This window comes from Dendropsophus ebraccatus, chromosome 5 (assembly GCF_027789765.1).
Source record: "Dendropsophus ebraccatus isolate aDenEbr1 chromosome 5, aDenEbr1.pat, whole genome shotgun sequence".
In the NCBI taxonomy this organism is placed as follows: Eukaryota; Metazoa; Chordata; class Amphibia; order Anura; family Hylidae; genus Dendropsophus; species Dendropsophus ebraccatus.
The window spans coordinates 119,694,217-119,718,700 of NC_091458.1; the positions used below are offsets into that span (position 1 = coordinate 119,694,217).

General features: G+C 41.9%; 1 protein-coding gene across 1 annotated transcript in view; it reads right to left on the reverse strand.

Annotated features, from left to right (window-relative positions):
* Positions 1-22,927: 22,927 nt before the first annotated feature.
* Positions 22,928-24,484, reverse strand: part of AKAP1 (A-kinase anchoring protein 1) — a 30,736-nt gene continuing 29,179 nt past the window's right edge. The window contains exon 11 of the mRNA XM_069971116.1: positions 22,928-23,860. Coding sequence (XP_069827217.1) covers positions 23,798-23,860 — 63 coding nt within the window. The 3' untranslated portion in view covers positions 22,928-23,797. The remainder of the gene's footprint in view (positions 23,861-24,484) is intronic.

Below are 24,484 nucleotides of genomic sequence, written 5' to 3' on the forward strand. Positions count from 1 at the left end.
ATACAGTAGTTACCCATATTAGAGTGCCCCCTACAGTAGTTACCCCATAATAATGCCCCACACACTAGTTGGGTCTTCATATAATTACCCTTACTGAAGATTACTTACTGTCCCCAGATAGAGCCCCCATATAGTGCCCTACACAGTGGATGTGCCCCTCTTCCCCTAAACAGTGCCCCTTAGGTTAACAGAATGAAAAAAAATTACATTAAAATTTCTCCCACCCAGCTGTGGCTCCTCTTCCTGCTGGGGTGACATCATCATGCTGCGTGCGCTGGGATGGGACACTGATACAGCTAATCACTTACAAGCCATGGACCTAATGCAGCTATAGGGGAGAGTGGGGAGCTGGCAGCTGTCTACTCTGTCATTGGAAAGCAGCGACAATTCAAGGTTCTGGGGCTTATAGGCATGAAAACCCAGAGAAGGGGTTGGAATAGAATATGGGCAATTTAAGCGGCTGTACCCCCCCCCCCCCCCCCGGACCACTGTATATGCATAATAGGAGCATAATTAAGATACACAAGCATGCAAATTACACATATGTACATATACATATATATATATTAGGCTTACTGATAGAGAATAAAATATACAGTTTATTTAGTATGCTAATAAAAAAGTGTATGACTACACTAAAAAGAACTAAGAACAAAAGCCCCAAAAATAATATATCACCAAACAATACTAGGAGTATAAAAGACATGAAAAACTCTCCACCCTCATCTAGTAGCATGCAGTAGCAGTCTTTGGCACCAAGCACCCCAAGCAATCGCTTGGGGCCCCCAACATCCAGGGGGGCCCCCACACGCCGCTCTTCTCTTGTGCTCAAGACCACTAGAGAAGGCCGCGGCCTGCTCATTGCTGAACTGTAACTATGAGCACTCGTCTGAACTGTAACTATGAGCACTCGTAATGAGCGCTCACAGTTACATGCAGCAGCACCGACAGGGCAGGAGCCATTGGCTCCCTTCCTGTCAGTCACTCTTGTGGCCGCAGGAAGTGTTTTCCCTGCGGTGACATCACTGGAGCATCGGCGCCAGGACAAGGGGAGCTCGGCCTCTTGTGACCGCAGGGAAAACCCTTTTGGCCACAAAAGCGAAGAGAAGAGGAGACACCCGGACCCAGGTGAGTATAAGTGTTTGTTTTATTGTGTTATATACTATATGGGAGGGGGAGCACATAGGGGCCTGTGTAACCGGGGGAGCGCACAGCAGGGGTCTATATAAATGGGGGGAGCACACTGTGGGGCTATATAACGGGAAAGACACAGGGGGGCTATATATAACTGCGGGAGCACACAGGGGGGCTATAGACTACTGGGGCTTCACAGAGGGGTCTATATACTACTTGGGTCAGCACACAGGGGGTCTATATACTACTTGGGGCAGCAGAATGGGGTCTATATACAACTGGAGGAGCACACAGGAGGTCGATATCCAAGTGGGGGAGCACACAGGGGGTCTATATACTACTGGGGTAGCACACAGGGGGTCTATACACTACTGGGGTAGCACACAGGGGGTCTATATACTACTGGGGTAGCACACAGGGGGTCTATATACTACTGGTGGGGCACACTGGGGGTCTATATACTACTGGGGGAACACACAGGGGTCTATATACTACTGTTGGGGCACACAAGGGGTCTATATACTACTGGGGAAACACACAGGAGTCTATACTACTGGTGGGGCACACAGGGGGTCTATATACTGCTGAGGCAGCACACAGGGGGTCTATATATAACTGGGGGGCACACAGGGGTCTATATACTACTGGGGCAGCACACAGGGGGTCTATATACTACTGGAGGAGCACACAGAGGTCTATATACTACTGGTGGGGCACACAGGGGGTCTACATACTACTGAGGGAACACACAGAGGGTCTATATACCACTGGTGGGGCACACAGGGGGTCTATATACTACTGGGGGCAGCACACAGAGGGTCTATATATAATGGGGAGCACACAGGGGGTCTATATATAACTGGGGCAGCACACAGGGGTCTACATATAACTGGGGGCAGCACACAAGGGGTCTATATACTGCTGTAGGAGCACACAGTGGTCTATATACTACTGGGGGAGCACACAGGGATCTATATAATACTGGTGGAACACACAGGGGGTCTATATACTACTGAGGGAACGACACAGGAGATTTATATACTACTGGAGGAGCACACAGGGGTCTATATCCAAGTGGGGGAGCACACAGAAGGTCTATATCCAAGTGGAGGAGCACACAGGGGGGCTATATACCACTGAGGGAGCACACAGGCGAGCTATATACAAGTGGGGGAGCACACAGGGGGTCTATATACTAGTGGGGGAGCACACAGGGGGTATATGTAACTGGGGGCAGCACACAGGGTATATACGACTGGGGGCAACACACAGGGGGGTTTATATACAACTGGGACAGCACACAGGGGTCTATATACTTTTGGAGGACCACACGGGGGCTATATATAACTAGGAGAACAAACATGCGTCTATACACTACTGGGGGAAGCACACAAGGGGTATATACTACTGGCGGCTGCGCACAAGGGGTATATACTACTTGGGGCAGCACACAGCGGTCTATTGTTGTGGAGTGCGTGTCGTGGGGGGCCCCAGACATAACTTCGCTTGGGGCCCCAGAAATGCCAAGACCGCCCCTGGTAGCATGACAGGGAGATGTCCTGCAACGTGAGTGCGGTTGATCCGTCACCTTCATCCCAGGTGATCTTTTGCAGCAAAGTAGTTCTACTTGATCGTATATAGGGCCCTCCAGAATGTGCTCAGGTACCTGCACAGGTAAGGGATTATAGCTGGGCAAACGGGGCAGCTGATCCCTGACGCTACCCTGATAAACTATTAATGTCGCTGTCCCTCCAGACAGAACCCCCAAACATCCCCTTAAAGGGTGACTTTGCCACTCGATTAGGGAGTCAGGGATCAGTTGCCCCAATTGCAAAGCTATAATCTGTTACCTATGCAGGATTAGCTGGTATATAGATTTTTTTGCGCACATATTATACACACATGTATAGAAGACACACACACAACGGCACATACACACACCAGGGTGCACAGGCAGGAATATAGCTGTGCCCAACCTGTGAGCTGCTGACCTGAGGCCGGTCAAGGGAAAGTGCAGGAGGAGAGAAGGGCCCCATGATTTATCAAACATGGTGTAAAGTAAAACTGGCTCAGTTGCCCCTGGAAACCAATCAGATTCCACTTTTCATTCCTCACAGACTCTTTGGAAAATGAAAGAAGAAATCTGATTGGTTGCTAGGGGAAACTGAGACAGTTTCACTTTACACCATGATTGATTTATGTCTGCCTGTTTTATGGAGAGGGGAGGAGGGAGATTAGTCGACAGCAGAGAGCAGAGAACAAAGGATTACACAGTGGGACCTGTGTGAAAGCTGGTATTCAGAGGTCAGAGAGGTCAGTGCTGACCTCAGAGGAGATAGTCTGGTGATCTAGCTGTAAATTAACTCTTTGTTGTCCTGTTTTGGTGCCCCATCTCCCTCCACCCCTCCCCTCTCCATAGAGAACCATGAAGACAGGGGGCAGAGCTTCAAACTGCTTTTTCATGATAAAAATGCATTTTTCGGCTAATAAACCCAATTACAAAGTTTCTTAAAATCGCCTGTACTATTGATTTCTGAAAAAAATAAAAATAATAATAATAATAATTAAATGACAGTGACACTTTAAATTCAGCATTTTCCTTTTTTCTGTAGTGCATATATAGTACAGTAGTAGTACAGTCAGTGCACCACCATCCCCCATTCTGTACTGTATAAAACTGCTGGAGTGCATATACAGTACAGTAGTAGTATAGTCAGTGCACCATCCTCTCCCATTTCTTGAGGTCACAAAAAGAAGCAATGTCACTCAGTCATAGCAAAAAAAAAAAAAAAAAAGCTTCTTTATTTTAAGCAAAATAAAACAAATAATAATTGTCAGATCATGGGATTTGTTGCAGCTGCCTTAGTATCAAGCAGCACCCTGCTTTCCTAGCTCGCATACTCTGACCAAACTCTCCCCAAAGCTAGGGGTTCCAGGTGTCTTTATATACTAAATTAACCTAAAATGCAACATTCTTAAAGCAATGTAAACATGGGTTGACATTTAAAGGGGTTATCCAGTGCTACAAAAACATGGCCACTTTCGCTTAGAGACAACATGACTATTGTCTCCAGTTCAGGTGCAGTTTGCAATTAAGCTCAATTTACTTCAATGGAACTGAGCAGCAAAACCCCGCCAAGCTGGAGACAAGAGTGGTGTTGTCTCTGGAGGAAAGTGGCCATGTTTTGTAGCGCTGGATAACCCCTTTAAACATAAAAGTGTTACAAACGTATCCTTTTTTTTTTACACAGCATACAATCCTAATAAAATCCTTAAAATAGCTACATGGGGGATACTACCTACTGGGGGGGGGGGCTACCTGCACATAGTATATGGGGGCACAGAATGGTCTAACTACTATATTGATACAGAGGGGACTAACAACTTTATAAAGGCACTAATGGGGCAATATAGATGTGGAGGAGAACGATGGTGTATGAGTGAGGAGCCTAAAATGTTTGTCTGGCAGATCCTACGAGAACGACTTGTGGCTGAGAGAAGTCGTCATGATGGCCAAGGCTGGATGGAGAAGTAGAGAAAGAGTGAACAACTCTGATAGGAGAAGAAGCTCCCTGTGATTCATTCAAATAAGACGTCTCCTGTGAGTCATTGGCTGTAACTGCACTGTAATCACCTATGGTCACTGTATGAGGTGCTCACATGTTAGTACCTTATGTCTTTCCCATTCTGTTTTCAGCAGCATTGGTGAAAGCAATACCACATTCATACTTGTGTTGTTTGTGGGGAAGTCTTATCCGCCGGTGGTGCCGGCCAGGTTTTGGGGGGGCACTTTGGCTTTGGGCCTGTGACATTGGGGTTGCAAGGCCATTCCATGGCCTCCCTTCCCTGCACGTGCACGCTTTGCGGGGATGGCGGTCGCTGACCGACATGGTGGTGAGTTAGCGTAGGGACCCGTGTGAACCAGGGGACCTGCACGTGGTACACGGGGCTATTATGGTTTGATAAAATTATATACCGACACCTTGACAGTTTTTAAAATAGGCCTGGCGGCACTAGTGTCGGCCATATGTGGGATGTGCGGCCGCTCCTCTCTCTCCATGTCGTGTTTCACTGTATGAGGTGCGACTGGTCTTTGTACAGTGGATTTTATTTAGCAGCAGTGGTGACATTAGTCAGTATGTGTTGCTTTTAGGAAGTATGTGGTGGTAATGTTTGTCCCTTGTAAACTGGTAATGTTTGTATTATTGGTCTTAGTTTACTGGATATGGTCGGTAATAGTAACCTTATTCATAACCATGTAACATAAGCTTATGACTACACTTGACGGCTTAATGGTCGGTGTGTGTGTGTGGGGGGGGGGGGGGGGGGCAGTCATTCGTTTGCTATGGGGCCCAGCCATTTAGAGTTATACCCCTGACTATAACAAATATGGGGGGAGATTTATCAACATGGTTAGAGATGAGCGAACCAGGTTCGGGTTTGAGTCGATCCGAACCTGAACGTTCGGTATTTGATTAGCGGGGGGCTGCTGAACTTGGATAAAGCTCTAAGGTTGTCTGGAAAACATGGATACAGCCAATGACTATATCCATGTTTTCCACATAGCCTTAGGGCTTTATCCAAGTTCAGCAGCCCCCGCTAATCAAATGCCGAAAGTTCGGGTTCGGATCGACTCGAGCATGCTTGAGGTTCGCTCATCTCTAAACATGGTGTAAAGTGAAACTGTAAGCAGTATTCTTCCTGCACAATTTGCCTGCTAAATAAATGGACACCAGATGGGAACATGACAGACCCCATGACAGATCTACTGGGATCCATTGCGGTTAGTAGTGCATTTTGGTGGCATGAACGGATACTGAGAGAGAGTCTCCAATGCATTTGTGAACTTAGCCCTAACATGTCTTTGACCTTGTCTCCTGACTCCAAAAATATGTAAATAGAAAATGACACTTCAAAAGTGATTTTCTTTCCCCCTTTGTTATGCTGGACGTGTCCGCTTTGCCAAATTAGTTTTCATTTTTCCTAGTCTTGCTGGAACCTATAGTCCTCTGGCTGCAATAACAGACCAAGCAATAAGTCTTTACTTTCCACAATACACCTCAGAAGCAGGGAGTTTATTTGCTTTTACTATTTACAGATAAATGTATGTGAAAACAGATTGGTGCGTCAGGCCATTCAGATATATTCAGATTTAGAGGCAGGATAACCTAACAGGAGAGGTCGACTCACAGTATACTCACTGCTAGGAATCTCTAAGACATGCATGTAGAGAACAAGCGAGGAGAATGACTCAGGAGCTCCCCCTACAGGTTCTAGAATGCATATGGTTTGCAGTGAGACTTTTACTACTGAACTGACAGCAGGGCTCCCCTTCTCAGGGATTCTTTGTAGTCGCACAGGCTGCACAGGTAGTACGTTCATCTTTGACTCCAGGCACCACAATGAGACCACCGAGAACCCATAGCAAACCCATGTTCTGCCAGCAGCCACATTTACAGCACCTTTGGCTTCCTATACCAATGAGTACTTTTCTCCTCACTCAATCCATAGGCTCTCTGAGGACACTGTCATTTGACTCTAGACTACAACCGCCTTTATGCTGTACCATCTACCATCTAATGTGTATGCAAGTGTATGCAAGTGTCCTTAATCTTTAACGCTATATTTTTTATATAAAACCAGAAACCTTTTTTAACAAGATCTCCAAACTTAAAATTTATCTGTTACGAAAATTAAATTTTGGCATGTCAGAAAGACATGTCAAAAGTTTTTATCTGTCAAACCAATAAGAGGAATAAGTGGAGGAATGAGCTGCTGTGCGATCCTCTCCCTGCCCCATAGATGTGCCCCATAGACTTCCATTATCTATCCTTCTCCTCATGTGACACAAAGCCAGGACAGGACTGCGCTGAGCATTACTTCTTCCGGCTCGTTCTCCTGATCGGTCACGGTCTAAACACTCCCGACCAATAAAAACTTTTGGCGTGTCCCTGTGACATGTGAAAAGTTTACTTTTGTGACAGTGCCTCTTTGAGGCTGGTATCACACATCATAGTTTTTTTGGAAAACTTTTGTGCTAAGACCAGAAGTGGATCCAACAGGAAAGATAAGTACAAGTTCTTCTTTCTTTATATTATCCATCCCATTGAACCTACTTTTGGCTTTGGCACAAAAACTGCCATATTTGATCAAGATTTTACTACAATTTACAGATTACCAAATGTTGCAGTGAAGCCTGAAATTACCAAGCACATTTATATAGGAAGCTTACAGAATTCTTTATTACGCTAGCAGGTATGTTTGGAAAATATTGCCAAGAAGATATTGTATTTCTAACACTAATTTATAAAATTGTAGAAAAGCTCAGTGTAACTATATTATTGCAAAGGCAAAGGGAGAAGAGCTGTTTCCCTATCACTTCTTTCTATGTAAGAGCAGGGAATGGGCCTGTGTGCTTCAGTGGATAAATAAGCTATTGTCCCATTATGAAGTACATTGTGTCTCCATGTAGTCATGCAGCATCATGTGCAGGGCACAGTCTGTGCAAGAAGAGTAGAAAACTATCGAATACTTTAATAGCATCAATGTGTCTTCCTATACATAACAGTAGGATGATAACTATCTGACCACCCCAGTGCAGCTACATCTGGGATTTGTGAGGGAGATGTCATGTTTTATAGGAAAAACTATGATTGTTTCTATTAATGCTAGCAGTAACATGTTGTCATATAATACACTCTCCTTATTGATAGCTTGTATTGACATTGACAGTAATTTGCTGTGTCTAGTGCTATGAGGGAGGAGGTGTGATGCTGGGTGGACTAAGAGAGAAAGAACCCATACTATCTATACCAAAAGTTGTGCTTTAGTGACCACCACAGTACACAGAGACGATAACAACCCGACTAGGGGTGCTTTAAATCAGCGGTCCCCAGCTCCAGTCCTTAGGCTCCAGTAACAGGTCAAATTTTGAGGACTTCCTTAGCATTAAACAGGTGGTATAATAGTCAGAAAATCATGTATTACCACAAATGTTCTTTGCATGGGATATTCTCAAACATGACCCGTTGGTCAGCCTTAAAGTGAATGTACCAGCAGGTACATTGCTTTGTTTTTTTTTTTTACAGTAACAGATCGGTGCCAGTGCGGGGATGCCAGTGGCTTTTTTTTTGGAAACTGCCGCCCGGTTCCCACGCACAGTGCCGGTCTAATCTTGAGCACCGGCCTGCCTCGAAGCACTAGGGGCAAGCACGCTGGACCCCAGTGTGATGAACAAAAGGACCGTGCCACCGGCATCCCCGCACCAGCACTGGTCTGTTAATGTAAAGAACCCAAAGCGACTGGAGTTGCAGAACAGTGCCGTAGCCATGTGGTCATGCTTCCTCGATCAGCCAAGCAGGATGCTCCATTTACATGGACAGCATCGGTTCAGGAGAAAATTCTGCCAAGGTCACCACTAGAGATAAGTGGACCACAAGTGCGATCAGGTTTGTCGAAACCAGAGCATGCAGCATTTGATTACAGGTGACTGAAGAAGAAAGACTCAGCCATAAGGCTGCCTGGAAAACATTGATACAGCCATAGGCCATAGGCTGTATCCATGTTTTCTTAGACTCTCTAGGGCTGTATCCAACTTCTTCAGCCACCAGTAATCAAATGCTGCATGCTTGAGGTTTATTCATCTCTTGTTACTACCAACCTGATGTTTTCTTCTGGACTACTTATCAAACAAATCATGGACAGCCATGAACTTCTTCCAGTTTCCCAGGACTTCCATCTTTTCCAGGCACCCGGGGAGGAGTGGCACAGACTTCAAAGGCAGCCGGCTGATAAGAGGATTGCCAAGATAATGAAGCAGTTCGCTTCCTTTGTACCGTAAATTCGCTCATCTCTAGATGCTATCTGTCAATATATGTCAAATATGTAAAAATTTTGTTTTAGACAGATTAATGTATCTGGACCATGATGTTTTTATGTATAATTCAGGCTATGTTCCCACACAGTGTTTTTGCTCAGTATTTTGCTATTAAGTATTTTGCAACCAAAACCAGGAGTGGATTAAAAACACAGAAAGGCTATGTTCACACACTGTTGAAATTAAGTGGATGGCCACCCTTAAATGACTAATAACGCCTGGTATTTCAAAACCAGCCTATGTTTTCAAATAACAGCAACCACGCACTCAATCTAAAATAGTGTGGGAACAGAGCCTTTTTTGTGTTTTCAATCCACTCTTGGTTTTGGTTGCAAAATAATGACCAAAATACTGACCAAAAAAATATACTGAAAAGCAAAAACTATAGAAAAGTCCCTCTAAATCGTGGAATATTTAAAAACAACAGTAATAGGGTTAAAACCAAATAATTATAATAGAAATTTGCTAAAAAAACAAAAAAAAACCAGGATGATTGTTGTAGAAAGAATAGAAAACAACATTTCAATGATGATCATTTCTAATAATCACTATGATAAAAGATAGACTAGTGTGAACATTTTCTTGCCTCGTAAATGTGGACAGTGTAAGCACAGCGCTGCCTCTTTCCTCCGGTATGGCTGCAGTATGGCAAAAAGCAGTTCGGGAGGAGCCGGGTGACACCATGCTCACACCTCTCTGAAGCCTGCAATCAATGTGAAGTAGCTGCTTCAAGGGCAAGCACAAGTCATGCTTTCATCTGCATTGCACTTATCAGATGTTTGAAGAGAAGAATTACCACAATGGAACTCAATTAAAATGGCCAACAAAATGCAAGAGATGTGCTCCTGTGTGTTTCCTTCGTATTCCTTTCTCCCGATTTTTTTTTCTTCTCTAGAGAGATTCTCATTTTCAACTTTCTCACTTTTCATTTCATATTTGACATAAAAATAAATCAAACTAGACTGTACACGTCAAATCATAAAAAAATTATTTGTATGATACATTACACCTTTAAAGCATCAATAGCGCCTGCAAATGGAATTTTTGTCAGTGTCAAGAAAATGATGTAAATTCATTCTGCCACTGACCTCTATCTCAGATACAAATAGGCTTGATAAGAAGGAAAAAGGTAGGTTTAATTTATCTTTATACTTATGGTAATACATTGCTGAATCCTTCCCCTGCTGTTCATCTGTATGCTGTCTATGATCCACAACAATAACCTTGTTGTGTGTGAATCATCCATCTATCTATTTATCTATCTATCTCCTATCTATCTATTTATCTATCATCTCCTATCTATCTATCTATCTATCTCCTATCTATCTATCTATCTATTATCTATCTCCTATCTATCTATCTACTGACACTTGAAGATGGTAACGTGAGGTTACCGAAACGTCGTGTTGTTTGGAGTGCTGTGTCATGATAAACAAATAAATCACTGAACTTTTTTTCACCTTTAACCTTGTGAGTGCCGTGGACTATCTTGTTGCTATCTCAATACGATCCTGGGTCAGGATTTAGGACCGCTGGCACCCGACCTCTACTAAAGCAGTGCTGCTTGCCTTTTCTTTTTTGTATCGATCTATCTATCTATCTATCACAGAAAAAAGCCGCACATCCAAAGGCAAAGGAGTGGGTGCTAGCAGAGAAAGTCCCTTGGCCGGGGATCCCAAACACAGTCCGCAAAAATCCGCAGCACTCCAACATAGGTGAAAAAATTTATTCCATCAAAACAGGTACAGAGAATTAGCAACGTTTCGACTCTCTCTCAGAGTCATTCTCAAGCATTCTTTCAAAGATAGCAATTTGAAAGACAGAATTGTGAAGAGTGATGTTTCCCTGGGTAACAAACAAAAACAAACTTTTTTTGATGGCACAAAGGAAAGGGTCATTTCCATGTTGTTGCTGTGTGAACTGTCCCCTTATGAGTAAGGGATCTGAATTTACTTATCCAAACACAAAGAAAAAATACCAACTTTCTCACTACTTAACCTGTACATCCGAATACGTTGTCTATGTTTTATGGTGCCCGTGCCAGCTTCTGTATGTTGGTGAAACCAAATGCGATTTTAAAACCCGCATTAATCATCACCGGTACACTATCAGGAGACAGAGACTGGATTTACCAGTCTCTAAACATTTTTCAGAGATGGGTCATGGGGTGAGAGACCTCAGATTCATGTTGATTGATCATGTTCCACCTCTGAAACGTGGAGGGGACAGATTAAGTATTTTAATGAAGAAGGAACTCAAATGGATCTACGAGATACAAACCCTAAAACCCAATGGCCTTAATGTTGAGTTTAAGGTACACCATAAAATGTTTACATAATATTTTCAACTGTTATTGTTATGTGAGTATGAGTATGTCATTTTCTGGATTTTCTGTATTTTTAATATACCCCCTCTTTTCTCCCTTTTTAGATGTTCGGGAATTCAGGAGCCACTCATGAACCATTTTAAATTTGCAAGCAGAACCTTTCCTTCTACTTTTCTTTACTTCCTTGTGCCAAACCGACATGACATGCATCCCCCCAAATACTGTCCCGGAAAGGGTTAAGTGGATGTTCCAGATCGCCTGCGGTGGTTGCGGCCGCTCCAGACGCAAGGTGTTTTTGGAGGAGCTGCGTGAACCACTTGGTCCCGGGCGCCAATCGCAGCTTTTTATTCTACTGACCCCTAGACGAGACTCTGGGGGTGCCGCTGTCCGAGGCAAGTGGCACCATATGTGTACTAAAGACTTTGGCATCCTGCTTGTTTCATCTACATTGCTTCTATCCAGTTGCTATGTACACAATTCCTCGTATTCAGGTTGGTTAGTGGTTGCTATTGGGCGGTACCTTCTTCACGCAGGCGCTCAAAGATATGCACCACGCTGAGCCAGTATGTAGGACGCCATTACTTGCTCTGGACTTTGTTTTCTTGGTTCATAACAGTGGTGAGTGGCTCCTCCCTCCCGATTAATATTTATGCTGCTTGTTTAAGATTATGTATGTTTACAGTCACATATTGCACAGCACTAAGGTGATTTTACTCTTAATATGCTTATTTACATGTATGCACTTTATTAGACAATTATTGTGTATTTTTAACAATATTTTATTTCCTATAACACTATTGGGTTATTTCATATGCTAATGCGTTAGCCTTATAAATTTGCACAACGGATGTTCCCACAATGCTTGAGAATGACTCTGAGAGAGAGTCGAAACGTTGCTAATTCTCTGTAACTGTTTTGATGGAATAAATTTTTTCACCTATGTTGGAGTGCTGCGGATTTTTGCGGACTATCTATCTATCTGCCTGTCTGTCTGTCTATCTTTCTATCTATCTATCTGTCAGCTGGGTGATGTCGGACATGCCATAGATCTATGCCCCTGTTCACATGGTCAATGTATTTTCTTCACTTCAGTGGCAAGATGCTTCTTGCATGAGTTTCAGGCCTGTAGTATTAAAACACATGCAGCATGCCCATGACTAATTCCTGGAATTTAAAAATAAATGGACCACTGGAAGTCATCATGTCTACATATATTGGTATAATTAACATGATAACATTACCATTATCATTTTCAGACAGTAACACATAAACTTTTAAAAGAGTAAAATATAGTTTTAGTGCTGCAACCATAATTGTACCAAGTGCTGGGTGAATGTGTACCTGGGCTTGTTGATCCGAGGATGTAGATTCTTTCCAGAGTGAGACAGTGCTCTCTGCTGCCCCCTCTGTCCATGTCAGGAACTGTCCAGAGCAGGAGAGGTTTTCTATGGGGATTTGTTGCAGTTCCTGACATGGACAGAGGTGGCAGCAGAGAGCACTGTGTCAGACTGGAAAGAACATATCACTTCCTGCAGGACATACAGCAGCTGATAATTATGGTTGAGATTTTTAAATAGAAGTAAATTACAAATCTATAAAACTTTATTAAACCATTTGATTTGAAATAAAAAGATTTTCGCTGGGGTACCGCTTTAAAATTAAATGTACTGAGACAGATACAAAAACACAGTGAGATCCTAGCTTATAAAAACAGTCCGTCAGTCCAGCTATCAAATGTCTATGGTCAGCTTCAAGTAGTGATTTAACCATTGCATCACTACTTGAGTACCGATGCCTAGATGCCATGGCTACCCTGTTTCTCCAAAAATAAGAAAGCATCTTATATTAATTTTTGCTCCTGAAGATACACTAGGTCTTATTTTCATAATATATATATCTCATCACAGCACATTCATACAGCACAGCAGGGACAGCGTACGGTATGGCAGCAGGTGAGAGGATAACAGCAGACTGTGTGCAGCTGCTCTGCAATTGACAGTGATTGTAGGGGACAACGGCGGCAGACAAAAAAGAATCACAGCTGCATGCCCTGGTGTTCTGTTCAGCGGGCATGCTTCCAAACAAAAAACTTTGCTAGGTCTTACTTTCAATGGAAGCCTTATATTTAGCAATTCAGCAAAACCTCTCCTATGTCTTATTTTCAGGGGATGTCTTATATTTTTTAGTATCTGACTCTAATCAGTAAAATAAAATTTAGACGATACATTCCCTTTAAGTACCCTAAAAAGCAGCACAAGAGTAATATTCCCTCCTCCAGATTCCACCCTAGGACTGGCCATTTAGCATGATAAGTCAAGCAATCAACATAAATGCTTGTAAGAAACCTCTTCCACAGCGCACACACGCTCTTTTGTGTTGCTCTTCTGCTTTAGTCCACCTATGGGGTTTTTTTTGTCTGTTTCTTTGACATTGTTCCTGACTTAAAACTCTTCCTTATCTGACATCTGGGGTCCTGGCTGCACTATTAAAGGGGTACTCCAGCGGGGGGGGGGGGGCGGCGTCACTTTTTTGCTGGGACCGGGGAGGAGGTGGCCGAGGGAAAAGACGTCCACTCACCTCCCCGATTCCAGCGGCGGGTCCCGCATCGCGGCGTTCCGGTGGCCGGTTCCCGTCCGCTTCCAGGTGTCTGACAATACATCTCAGGTCCACTCAGCCACTCAGTGACAGAGGCGGAATCTGAGCGGACTTGAAACGGATCCCGCCTCCTTCACTAAGTGGCTGAGTGGACCTGAGACGCGATGCGGGACCCGCCGCTGGTCCCAGCAAAAAAGTGCCCCCACGCTGGAGTACCCCTTTAATCATCAGATCTGAGACAAATAGTACCAGTGAGTGTGTCCCTGGTAATTTATACCTAGTTTGCTTACTTTTTGGTTCTATAAACGTTAGAAGCACAATATTCCATGAATATAGTAGGCCACAGTAATGTTTAGTCCAAACACAGGACACGTAAAAAGGACATATGCCAGCATAGGTGTCCCTGGTGTATACAGGAGCATATAGCAACACAAGTGTTCCTTGGGTCTAAAAGGTCATAGGACAGAAATATAGTTACAGGGGTCAGCAAAGCTGATTTTGTAAGGCATCAAAACGAAAACTTTACAAGTTTAGTATTGCCATAATTCTACTGACTTGCAAAACACAGTTGACATGACATGAAACCTCCACAAATTTTTTGCATTTCACTATACATTAGATGGGAAGAGAGCCAAAAGGAGAGCTAAAAAGTACAACTTGTACCACAAAAAATGGCTCTGTTTACAGAAGAATTAAAATGTTATGGCCATTAAGAAGAAAAAAAAATTGGGATTCTTCAAATTAATTTAGGTGAAAACCTCTTTAAAGTGATTTTATATGAATTTATCACCTAGATTTTTTTTTTACTGATAAGAGCCATATATTAAAGCATGTTCTTTTCTTTCTAATCTGTTGTATTTTTTTTATTTTTTTTTTTGAGTAAATTATTATGGGAGCTAATAATAATGAACATGAACATGACCCTGTTCTTTGTATGGGAAACATTTGTAAGCATGCTCTGTGGCACCTGTGAACTCTGCAGAGGTCATTCTATAGTGGAGGGGTAGGATGAGTTTTTTTTTTTTGTTTAATCTATCTACTGGTGTCAACTTTTTCTGTAATCCTGTAGATATCACTTTTCAGCAGCTTATATAGTCACAAACAGAACAGTAAATATTCGCTTCCTTTTTAGCCTAATGTGAGAATTAAAACTGCAAGATTTCAGGATTATTTTATCTATACTATTTATTATAGATAGTATAATGAAACATTAGAAAAAAAAAAATGAAAAGTACTTTAAAATGTTTACTATAAAAACACAATAGGTAATGTTCTGATCATACTTTTCCTTTAAACATTATGACTGAGCAAACAGTTAATGTTTTGTGGGATGCAATGTTCTCAGTGCTGGATTACAAACAAGAGTCTTCGCTGCAGTAAGGGGGCTCAGAATCACCCCATTTGTCTCAGTGGTTCAATTAACACCTTAGAAAAAGATAAAGTAAGCTTCCACTGATGAATTTTCTTTATAAAGATTCTGGCAGACTCTTGCTGGTTATAATAACTAATAAGGTGTAAATTAAAAACTAGTCCCCCAGTGATAAGAGAAAAAAAATATCTGCAAAGTGGGGATGCATGGCTTGAGTCACTTGGACTGCTTATTGGTTGACTTCTGACTCCTGTAGATACATCTTCTACTTTCAGATTTAGACATGTTTTTGAAGATTTTAGGAAAAAGTTAATTATCAGGACTATTTTTTTTTTTATTTAAAAGAATGTTTGCAAGGATGTGGTAATAAAGATATCAAATCAAATGGCGGTGATATCTTATACTCTGCTGCCACCTAGAGGAGAATCTGTGCAGTCCATCAATACCCAGATGTAACTTTTACGGGAGTATTTGTAGCAGCTGCTATGTAGCCATCTACATGTTTATATCCTTTTATTTTCTTCCAAGCTACTCTAACAATATACGCTCTTTAAGTGGTAATGTCTCTTCTATTTCACTTGCTGACTACTTTGTCATCCAGATGCATGCTTTGCCATCCATTTCTTAATACTTTACTGGTCACCTATAAGCCATTTATGATGTAATCATCTTTAAATTTACATGCACAGCCTGGAACTTTATACATCCTACACACATTTCTGTATGCTTTCACAAAAGTAATATTTGTCATCTGGTCTCCTCAAGCAGCCATTGTTTGTGTCACTTTAAGTGTCTCAGTACAGCTCATGTTAAGAGGATATTCTCCTCCTTATGGGAAGAATGTTACTTATGAAAAAGGCATACAGTAGGGAGGAAGGCAATGGGGCAACTTCTATGGGTTCCTTGCTACTGCTCCATAATCCAACATAAAGGTTGTAATAATTGTAAATATTTTATGCAAATGTCTATGATTATCTAAAAACAGATCACACAAATTGTCTTGTAATATTCTTTACTATTGCCTTTTGTCATTAATCATTATTATGGGCAATCACAGCATTTACAAATCAAGATATTGTTTGTGAGCCCAACAGGTGATTGTTATGCTTCCTACGTGACAACCAAATGAGAAAAGCCTGGACTCCAAAAGCTCAGTTCAGAAAGTCTAGGTGGTGTGGTTATAACAATAACCGTAAGAAAGTGAAGCAAGAAAGCTTCCAACTAGGCTAAATGTGCAAAGTGAGCAATACTGCCCCCTGGAAGGGGGAGGGGACTGGAATAATGCTGATGGGCCATAGTAGCCTCAGGTGCAATTTGGGAGCCACTGAATAAAAACAAGAGACAGGCTGAAGAATAAAGAAAGAAGACAAAAGAAGAAAATTTTGGAAAGCTGTTTATATGTCGTTTATATGATGTGTAAGAGTTAGGCTGCATTCAAACACTTTGGCTCTGTCATTACAGTACCGCGGTGATTCAAAGCGCTTCCCCGCTGCTGGCATGATGTTGATACATCATGCCATGCAGAGAAACAGTCCAGGACTTGCATTCAACATCCGTGTTTCATGGACAGAATATGCGACGTGTGAATGCAGCCTTAGAGTCACAATTAGGCATGAGTGAACTAGTCAATGTTCGGGTTAGACCAAACTGGAAAGTACCCGGACTGAACAGTAATCTGGACCCATTAATATAAAGAGTTACAGTCTGTCCCCCTGGGGGGTTAAGTAGAGATGCATAGTATGATTGCTGCTGATTGTCTTATTGCAGATAAAAGAGCTGACATGGCTAAGATAGACGATGCTGGGAGCCCAGGTGGGTAAGTATATATTTTTTTTTGCATTGAAATAAAAACACCCCCAAAACCTCTGTTGACCAATTAAAAATTCGCTGGTCATTGTTTTGCCAGATGTTCTAGTACTTTACAGTATGCAGCATCTGTACAGATAGCTATACATCCCCACCTAACCCTTTGGGCCAGACTGGGGGCAAAGTAATACTAACTGTCCTAGGCTCAATTCTTTTGTCTTTATCAGACCCAAAACACAGCTCTACATAAGGAAAATTTGTTTTCTATTAAAAGTACATTAAAAGTTATATAGATGTGTCTATACAATGTATTACCGTATCTGTACGATTCTGCCACACTGGTAGCTGATAGAAATCCAGGAAGTGAAGAAAACTGGCCTCTGTGCCAATTCACATTATCTTCTGCTCTCCCACCTTAGGAGACAAATCTCCAATGCCTCTGTCTCACATTGTGTTTACTGAGTGCAATCTAATGAAGCAGACGGGGCAGGGCGTGATGTCACAGGAGGCCTGGCTGGATCCCCCAATCCCCTGAGTGATTCACCATCTCGGATTGGCCAGAAGAGCAGGTGCAGCAAGGACTGTGAACTGTAATGAACAGCTGAGGAAAAGCATTGCATTCTGAAACCAGTACTGCATCCTAGGAACTGCTCAGCCAGGAAGTACAGAAACACAATACAGAACAAAAACCCACAAAACAAATGGATTTTTGGTAGTTTCAAAACTGGGATAGATAGGTAAGTAATGCTATAAGCTTCTGCAGAAGTTTCATTTTTTATAACCTCTAACTGGAGTTCCCCTTTAATGTGTCGGGTCTTTTCCTGCCATCGCCGCTCAGCCTGAACACAGCAAGCGCAGCGTTTTTTTTTTTTTTTTTAAAAGGGCCATATCAGAGCTCATCCGGAAATATATCCGGCTAAAGCTATTCCCACAAATCCTCTATGGGCTGAACTCTGAAAAATTTGGCAGCCCAATAATGAATTGAGCACAGGCACAGTGCACTTCCCATTCCTTTCAGGAACAACAGTCTCCATTTTCAGCATCAGTGGTCACAGAGGTTGGACTCCTAGTGGTGATCAGAGGATAAAATGAGATGGGAATACTCTATTAAGGGACAGAAAAGTGAAGGTTAGGAGTGGCCATCACAAAGCTCACAAAAAGACCTGAGCCCCACAGAAAATGTAAGGCCAGGACTGAAGTTGTGCAAGCAAGATGGTCTTTTTAGTGATTAAGGCCATGTTCCCACACAGTATTTTGCAACCAAAACCAGGTGTGGATTGAAAACACAGAAAAACTATCTTCACACTCTGTTTAGTGGATAGCCACCCATTTAATGGCAAATTGCTGTTCTTTTAAAACAACAGCCATTAAATGACAGACATCCACCCAATTTCAACAGTGTGTGAGCATAGCCTGTTTTCTCAATCCAATCCTGGTTTTGGTTGCAAAATACTGACCAATATACTGAGCAAAAATACTGTGTAGGAACATAGCCTAAGGCTGCATTCACACATCTGTATACTTTGCGGACCTACAGATTGTGAATACCATTGATTTCCCACCCGACATGATAAATCAATCATGCTGGTAGCTGAGAAACTTTTTGAATCACTTTTAGACCAAAGTTCCAGGAGCTTTTTGTGAGAAGCAGGTAAAAGGCTAGCCAACGTATACAATTTAAGATGCAATCCTACCAAGAACTTTCCCCATGTAAAATGTCTAACACAAAGCCTAATACTGCATCACAAGGACAGGCAGAACTCCATAAATTGTTGTTGGAAGAGTGTCAATCAGGAGTAGCTTAAAGCGACTCTGTACCCACAATATGACCCCCCTCCCCTCCCCAAACCACTTGTACCTTTGGATAGCTGCTTTTAATCCAAGATCTGTCCTGCCGTCCGTTTGGGAGGTGAAGCAGTTATTGTTATAAAAAAAAAAAAATTTTTGCACCACCCCTCCGTCCCTCCTCATCATTAGGAATTCTCCAGGCAGATTGCCTATTATTCACCACCTGTGTTACCACAGCACATCGGCTGGATCATTAAGACACCTGTGCAATGTTGAAACAGAAGTAAGGCTGCATTCCCACGTTCCGTGATCCTGACGGATCACGGACGTAGAATGCATGTACCGGAGTCCCCCCGCGCCCGGACAGCATCTGTAATTAGATGCTGGGAGCGGGGGAGACTGTATTCATAAGCGCCGCGCTGTAGTAACAGCACCGCGCGGCTGATTCATTACAGCGCAGCGCTTATGAATACAGTCTCCCCCGCTCCCAGCATCTAATTACAGATGCTGTCCGGGCGCGGGGGGGGACTCCGGTACATGCATTCTACGTCCGTGATCCGTCAGGATCACAGAACGTGGGAATGCAGCCTAAGTGTTCCAGTGGCATTCCTAATGATGAAGAGGGTGGGGAGGAGGGGTGGTGCAAAGTTAGGGCACGGGGCTGCAATTTTAAAATTAATTTTTTATGACAATAACTGCATCACCTGCCGAATGGACCGCAGGACAGATCTTTGATTAAAAGCAGCTATCCGAAGGTACAAGTGTTTTTTTTTTTGGGGGGGGGAGGGGGGTCAGATTGTGGGTACAGAGTCGCTTTAAGAACCACAGGAAACAGAACAGACAGCACAACAAATGTTGGATTAAAAAAAAAAAAAAATAGAAGGATTCTCCATTTACTGCCCTAGGACAAAGTGAAGCAGATGCAGGTGGTGCATTGAGTGTGTCTGATGCAGTCTCGTATGTGTCTCAACTGGTCGCATCTTTGTGATACATCCTGCTTATATATGGATCTGTTTACTTCTAGCCTAAAGGTGGGCATGCATAGCACAAAAGATCACACAACAATTTGTATTACAGTGTGTAAATTTTGCACATGGATAATAACACTGATCAGCAAGGCATACACTGGCACTTGGTGAACTGTCAATTCCACTATTAAAGCTACAATAAATCATTGCCTCTCTTATTCTGCCACTTTTTGAACCAAAGTCTGGCATCAGAAAGAGATTTGTAATTTACTTCTATTAAAAAAAATCTTCAGTCTTCCAGTACTTATCGGCTGCAGTATATCCTGAAGGAAATGGTATTCTTTCTAGAGTGTAGAGCAGGAAAGGTTTTCTGTAGAGATTTGCTACTGCTCTGGACAGTTCCTGTCACGGACAAATGTGTCAGCAGAGAGCACTGTGTCAGACTGGAGAGAAAACACCACCTTCTGCTGGACATACAGATAGTTTCTATCTACCTTAAACTGTTGATGGTTTCACACACTGCAACAGAAATTCCACAAAAATTCATAAAAAATTGCTCAAAGTATTCTGGTATTCTTTGTACTGGAGATTCAAATTTATCACCATTCACTGAGCTCTGTGACAAAAATCTGCTCCATGCTATTTTACTGTATATTTTAGTCTACTTACACCATGTAATTTTTATGCAATATGCAAATGTAGCAATAGGCCATGTTCACACAAAGTATTTTGAGGCTCGCTAAGCACAAAAAACCCCCCAATGATTTTACATTTTAATGCATTTGATATGATTTTAAGGGGTTTTTTTTTCATCTAGTTAGGCTGCTATCCAATATAACCCCCATTAGAATAGGTCACAGAAAAAGGCACACAGACATTGAAGCGTCTATATATCCACCTAACCACTAGTACTATCTGTTTGAGGACAGTAAATCCTTATCGGTCGTGTCTTTTAAAAATGTGCCTGGTGCTTTGGTTAGAAAAAAAAATATATATATACATATATATATATTAACCTGCAGCAGGCAAGTCAAACTGGTGTGGCCTAGAATATCTTTTCCCCAGGTCTGCGATGGGAAAGAAGAAAGGAGAGGTGTTGCAGTAGACCTGGAGCAAAGACACTCTAGGCCACACCAGTTTGACTTGCCTGCTTCAGATTAAAGAGAGGATTTTTTTTGCTCTGAGCAAGGCACCAGGCACATTTTAAAAGACACAACCAGATAGATGATATATCCTTATTTATACAGATAGATATACCCTTACGGTGAAATTACATGTTCTGCAACAGTTTTGGGTGGTGAGCTGGCAGGAGAGCTGTAGTGAGCAGAGGGAATGCAGTGCATTCTGGAACTTGTAGTACTGAGCTGCTGCTGCTCAACTAGAGACTATAAACATGAAGTACAGAACAAAGACAACCAAAATAAATGGATTTTCAGAACTGGGCAGATGGGGAAGCAATGCTGTATGCTTTGGGAGAATCTCTAAAATGTATCCACCACCCCACCACACCACTAGTACTATCTGTTTGATGAGAGTAAATCCTATCTGTATATCTGCGTGTGTATGACCAGCAGATGGTAATGTAGGTTAGAGAGGCTGGTCAGAGTTGGGGACAACACTCAGGGGGTGGGGAAAGAACTCAGAAGGAAGATTCATGTAACAAAAGGATCATGTGTTGTCTACAGAGGGAGAAGACAATACACATTTTGTATTTTTTATTTTAATTTCCTGTCAGGGATAAAGAAAGCAAAACCACACTGAATCCAGTAGGCTTTGTGATAATACTATACTGGGAAGTTTGTATTTTGAGGTATTAAATGAACACAGCCTAGGGCTTATTCCCATGTCCCGTATTTTACAGATGCTACAGACAGGGAAGGCCTGTAATGGAGAGTTTGCCTGCGCAGCATGATGTATCAATATTATGCCGGGAGCAGGGAAACTGTAAGAGCCGCACGGCTGTGTCACTACAGAGCCAGAGATTCAAACGGTTTCCGGCTACCAGAACGATATTGATACATCATGGCGGGCAGGGAAACACTCCATTACAGGGCTTCCCCGCCTTTAGCATACATAAGAAAAGCCCTAAGGGTGCAAGGTATAAAAATCTGCCTTGGAGTTGAGGGCCCTACTCCACAGGACGATTGTTTGAAAAATTGTTAGATTGTTCGTAATTGAACAAAAATTGTTTCATGTAATAGCAGACAAGGATTAAACGACCAACGAGAAATCGTTGGTCGCTTGATAGAATTTGGACCTATTTTTTATCGTTGATAGTTTGCACATCGTTCGGTGTAATAATATGTCGAACGCAGTAGCGATGACAGGACAACTGCAAGAACGATCATAAGTAACGATCATCATTCTGTATAATTGGGTAAACTATTTCAGGTCGTTCACCAAAGCGGTTGTTTCAGATAGTTTATCGTTGTAAAATCGTTTTGTGGAATAGGACCCTTACTGGCATGCAAGCAGATTCCTTTAGAGCGGTGAAGACAAACATTTGGCCCTCCACCAGTTGCAAAACTCCAGTTGCTAACATGGATGCACAGCCAAAGCCATATCTTTGGCTGTCCAGGCATGATGGGAATTGTAGTTTTGCAACAGCTGGAGTAAGGTTTGCTGCCTCCTTTAAAGGTATACTCACATGAAGAAAATTTGCTGCAAATATTCCTGACATTTATCGGAATGGGGTTGTTTTTGCAGGCACCGCAGATAAAGGAGGGAACAATTTCTGAAAAAAATGTATATGTGAATATATTCCTACTCCATTACATAGTAAAGTCATAGGTTTGTTATTGGTATAGCTTTTAGGAAAGTCTTAGATTAACAATGTTTTCTTGAGACTGGCCCTTGAGTTAGCAGCTCTGTCAATGACAATACTCCTATCTCCTTCAAGGTTCATTAGGTTATTTAGAATCCAATAATTCTGAGAATTGTGCAAGCCAATATGATGCAGAAAACCCCAACCATAGACTGAGTGATGTTACACTACAGTGATCACATAAATCAGTAACATTCTTCTCGAGCATTTAGAAAGAAGTCACATATCATTCAGGCGTTAATGCTTCCCGTTCAGTGCTTTATTTTTTAATCAACCCCGCTCACAACAGGCTTAGGAAAAAATATGCATTTTACAATACCTTTCCAGTGGATTTATATTACTTTGACATGTTTAAAAATCCATTTTTGTCAAGAAATAAAAAAGGGCACACCAATGCAATCTTATTTTTTGTAACTTTTTACATCTGTACAGCAGAGTATAGCAAATAATTAGACCACAGCAACATCAGACCATATGGCAAAACACCACACATTGGTTCACAGAAAACCCATTCCAAATGCATCCATGAGTTCCTGTGCTGCAGTTTTGAGGGACTGATGACAAGTAGTGTAGAAACTGCAGAATTCCCTTTTTCCAGCGTTCAGATACAAAAATATTACAGTGATCAGTTTTTAAGTCAATATTATTTACAAAGATTTGCAGAGCTACAAAATAAATTACAGTCAGGCTTGGCAGGCGGGGGAGGGGGGGGGGGGGGACTACATGAATAGAACATGTAAAAGACAGTCATTTAGTGCCATGTATAACTCATCTGACGCTCCTCCTGTTAGGGCAACATTTCTTATTTGCATAATAATTCATCTTTCACAATAAAACATGTCAGTTGACGTTTGCTATGCTTCATCCTGAAGGACTCGTCCAAAAGGGCAGAAGATGATCAAAGAACAGTTTTGGATCAGGATAGTTGCATTATGGACACAACAGTAAGATACTCATAGCTACAAATATATGGCTTTTTTAAAAATATCAGTTCTCTGCATGATTTTGTACACAACCGGAGACCAAAAATGACATTGGGGAGGGGAAGGGAAAAAAAAAAAAAACCATACCAAGCCTGAAATGGTGCAATTAGTAAACTGTGTTAGAAGCGCTAATAGCTATCTATCCACTGCGCAAATCCTCTCTCCACAAGAGTCCTGTTGATAGACATCACCTACAAGAGGGATGAAAAAGAAAATTTATATCTGATGTACTATATAGCAGATGGGAAAAAGAAACAAACAAAAAAAACAACACACACCACTGCATGTTATTTACTTTGCATCTTAAAAAGGGTTTGGGGCCAAAAAAGTACTGGAAAGAAATTTAAATTTTCACTGTAAATGTATACAGTGCCCAAAGACTGTTCCAGCAAAATCTGTGCCATATGGGATACTTCTGAACTGCGTAAAGATAGCTTGACACGGTTTTTGCAAGTCTTTGTTCATTCAAAAATAAATAAAGAAAGGATCTGTGTGCATACGTTTTTCTATTGACTTCTATTATAAAGAAGGATCAAAACGCACCTGCTTAAGCGTTCACAAACGTGGTTCAGCATGTTTTTGTGTATGGTAAAAAAAAAAAAAAAAAAAAAGATGCGTTTAAATCCTTTTTTAAATAAATAAAATAATGCACACAAATGCATCCATTTTTTCATCCTTCCTTGCATAAAATGGAAAGGAAAAAAAACAGGCAGGAAAAACGTGTTTTGAACCCAGCCTAATACATTTTTGGTGCTTAGAAAGGGGGATAGGGGGAATACTAAGTGTGATATTAAACAAGCAACACAAGAAGTTAT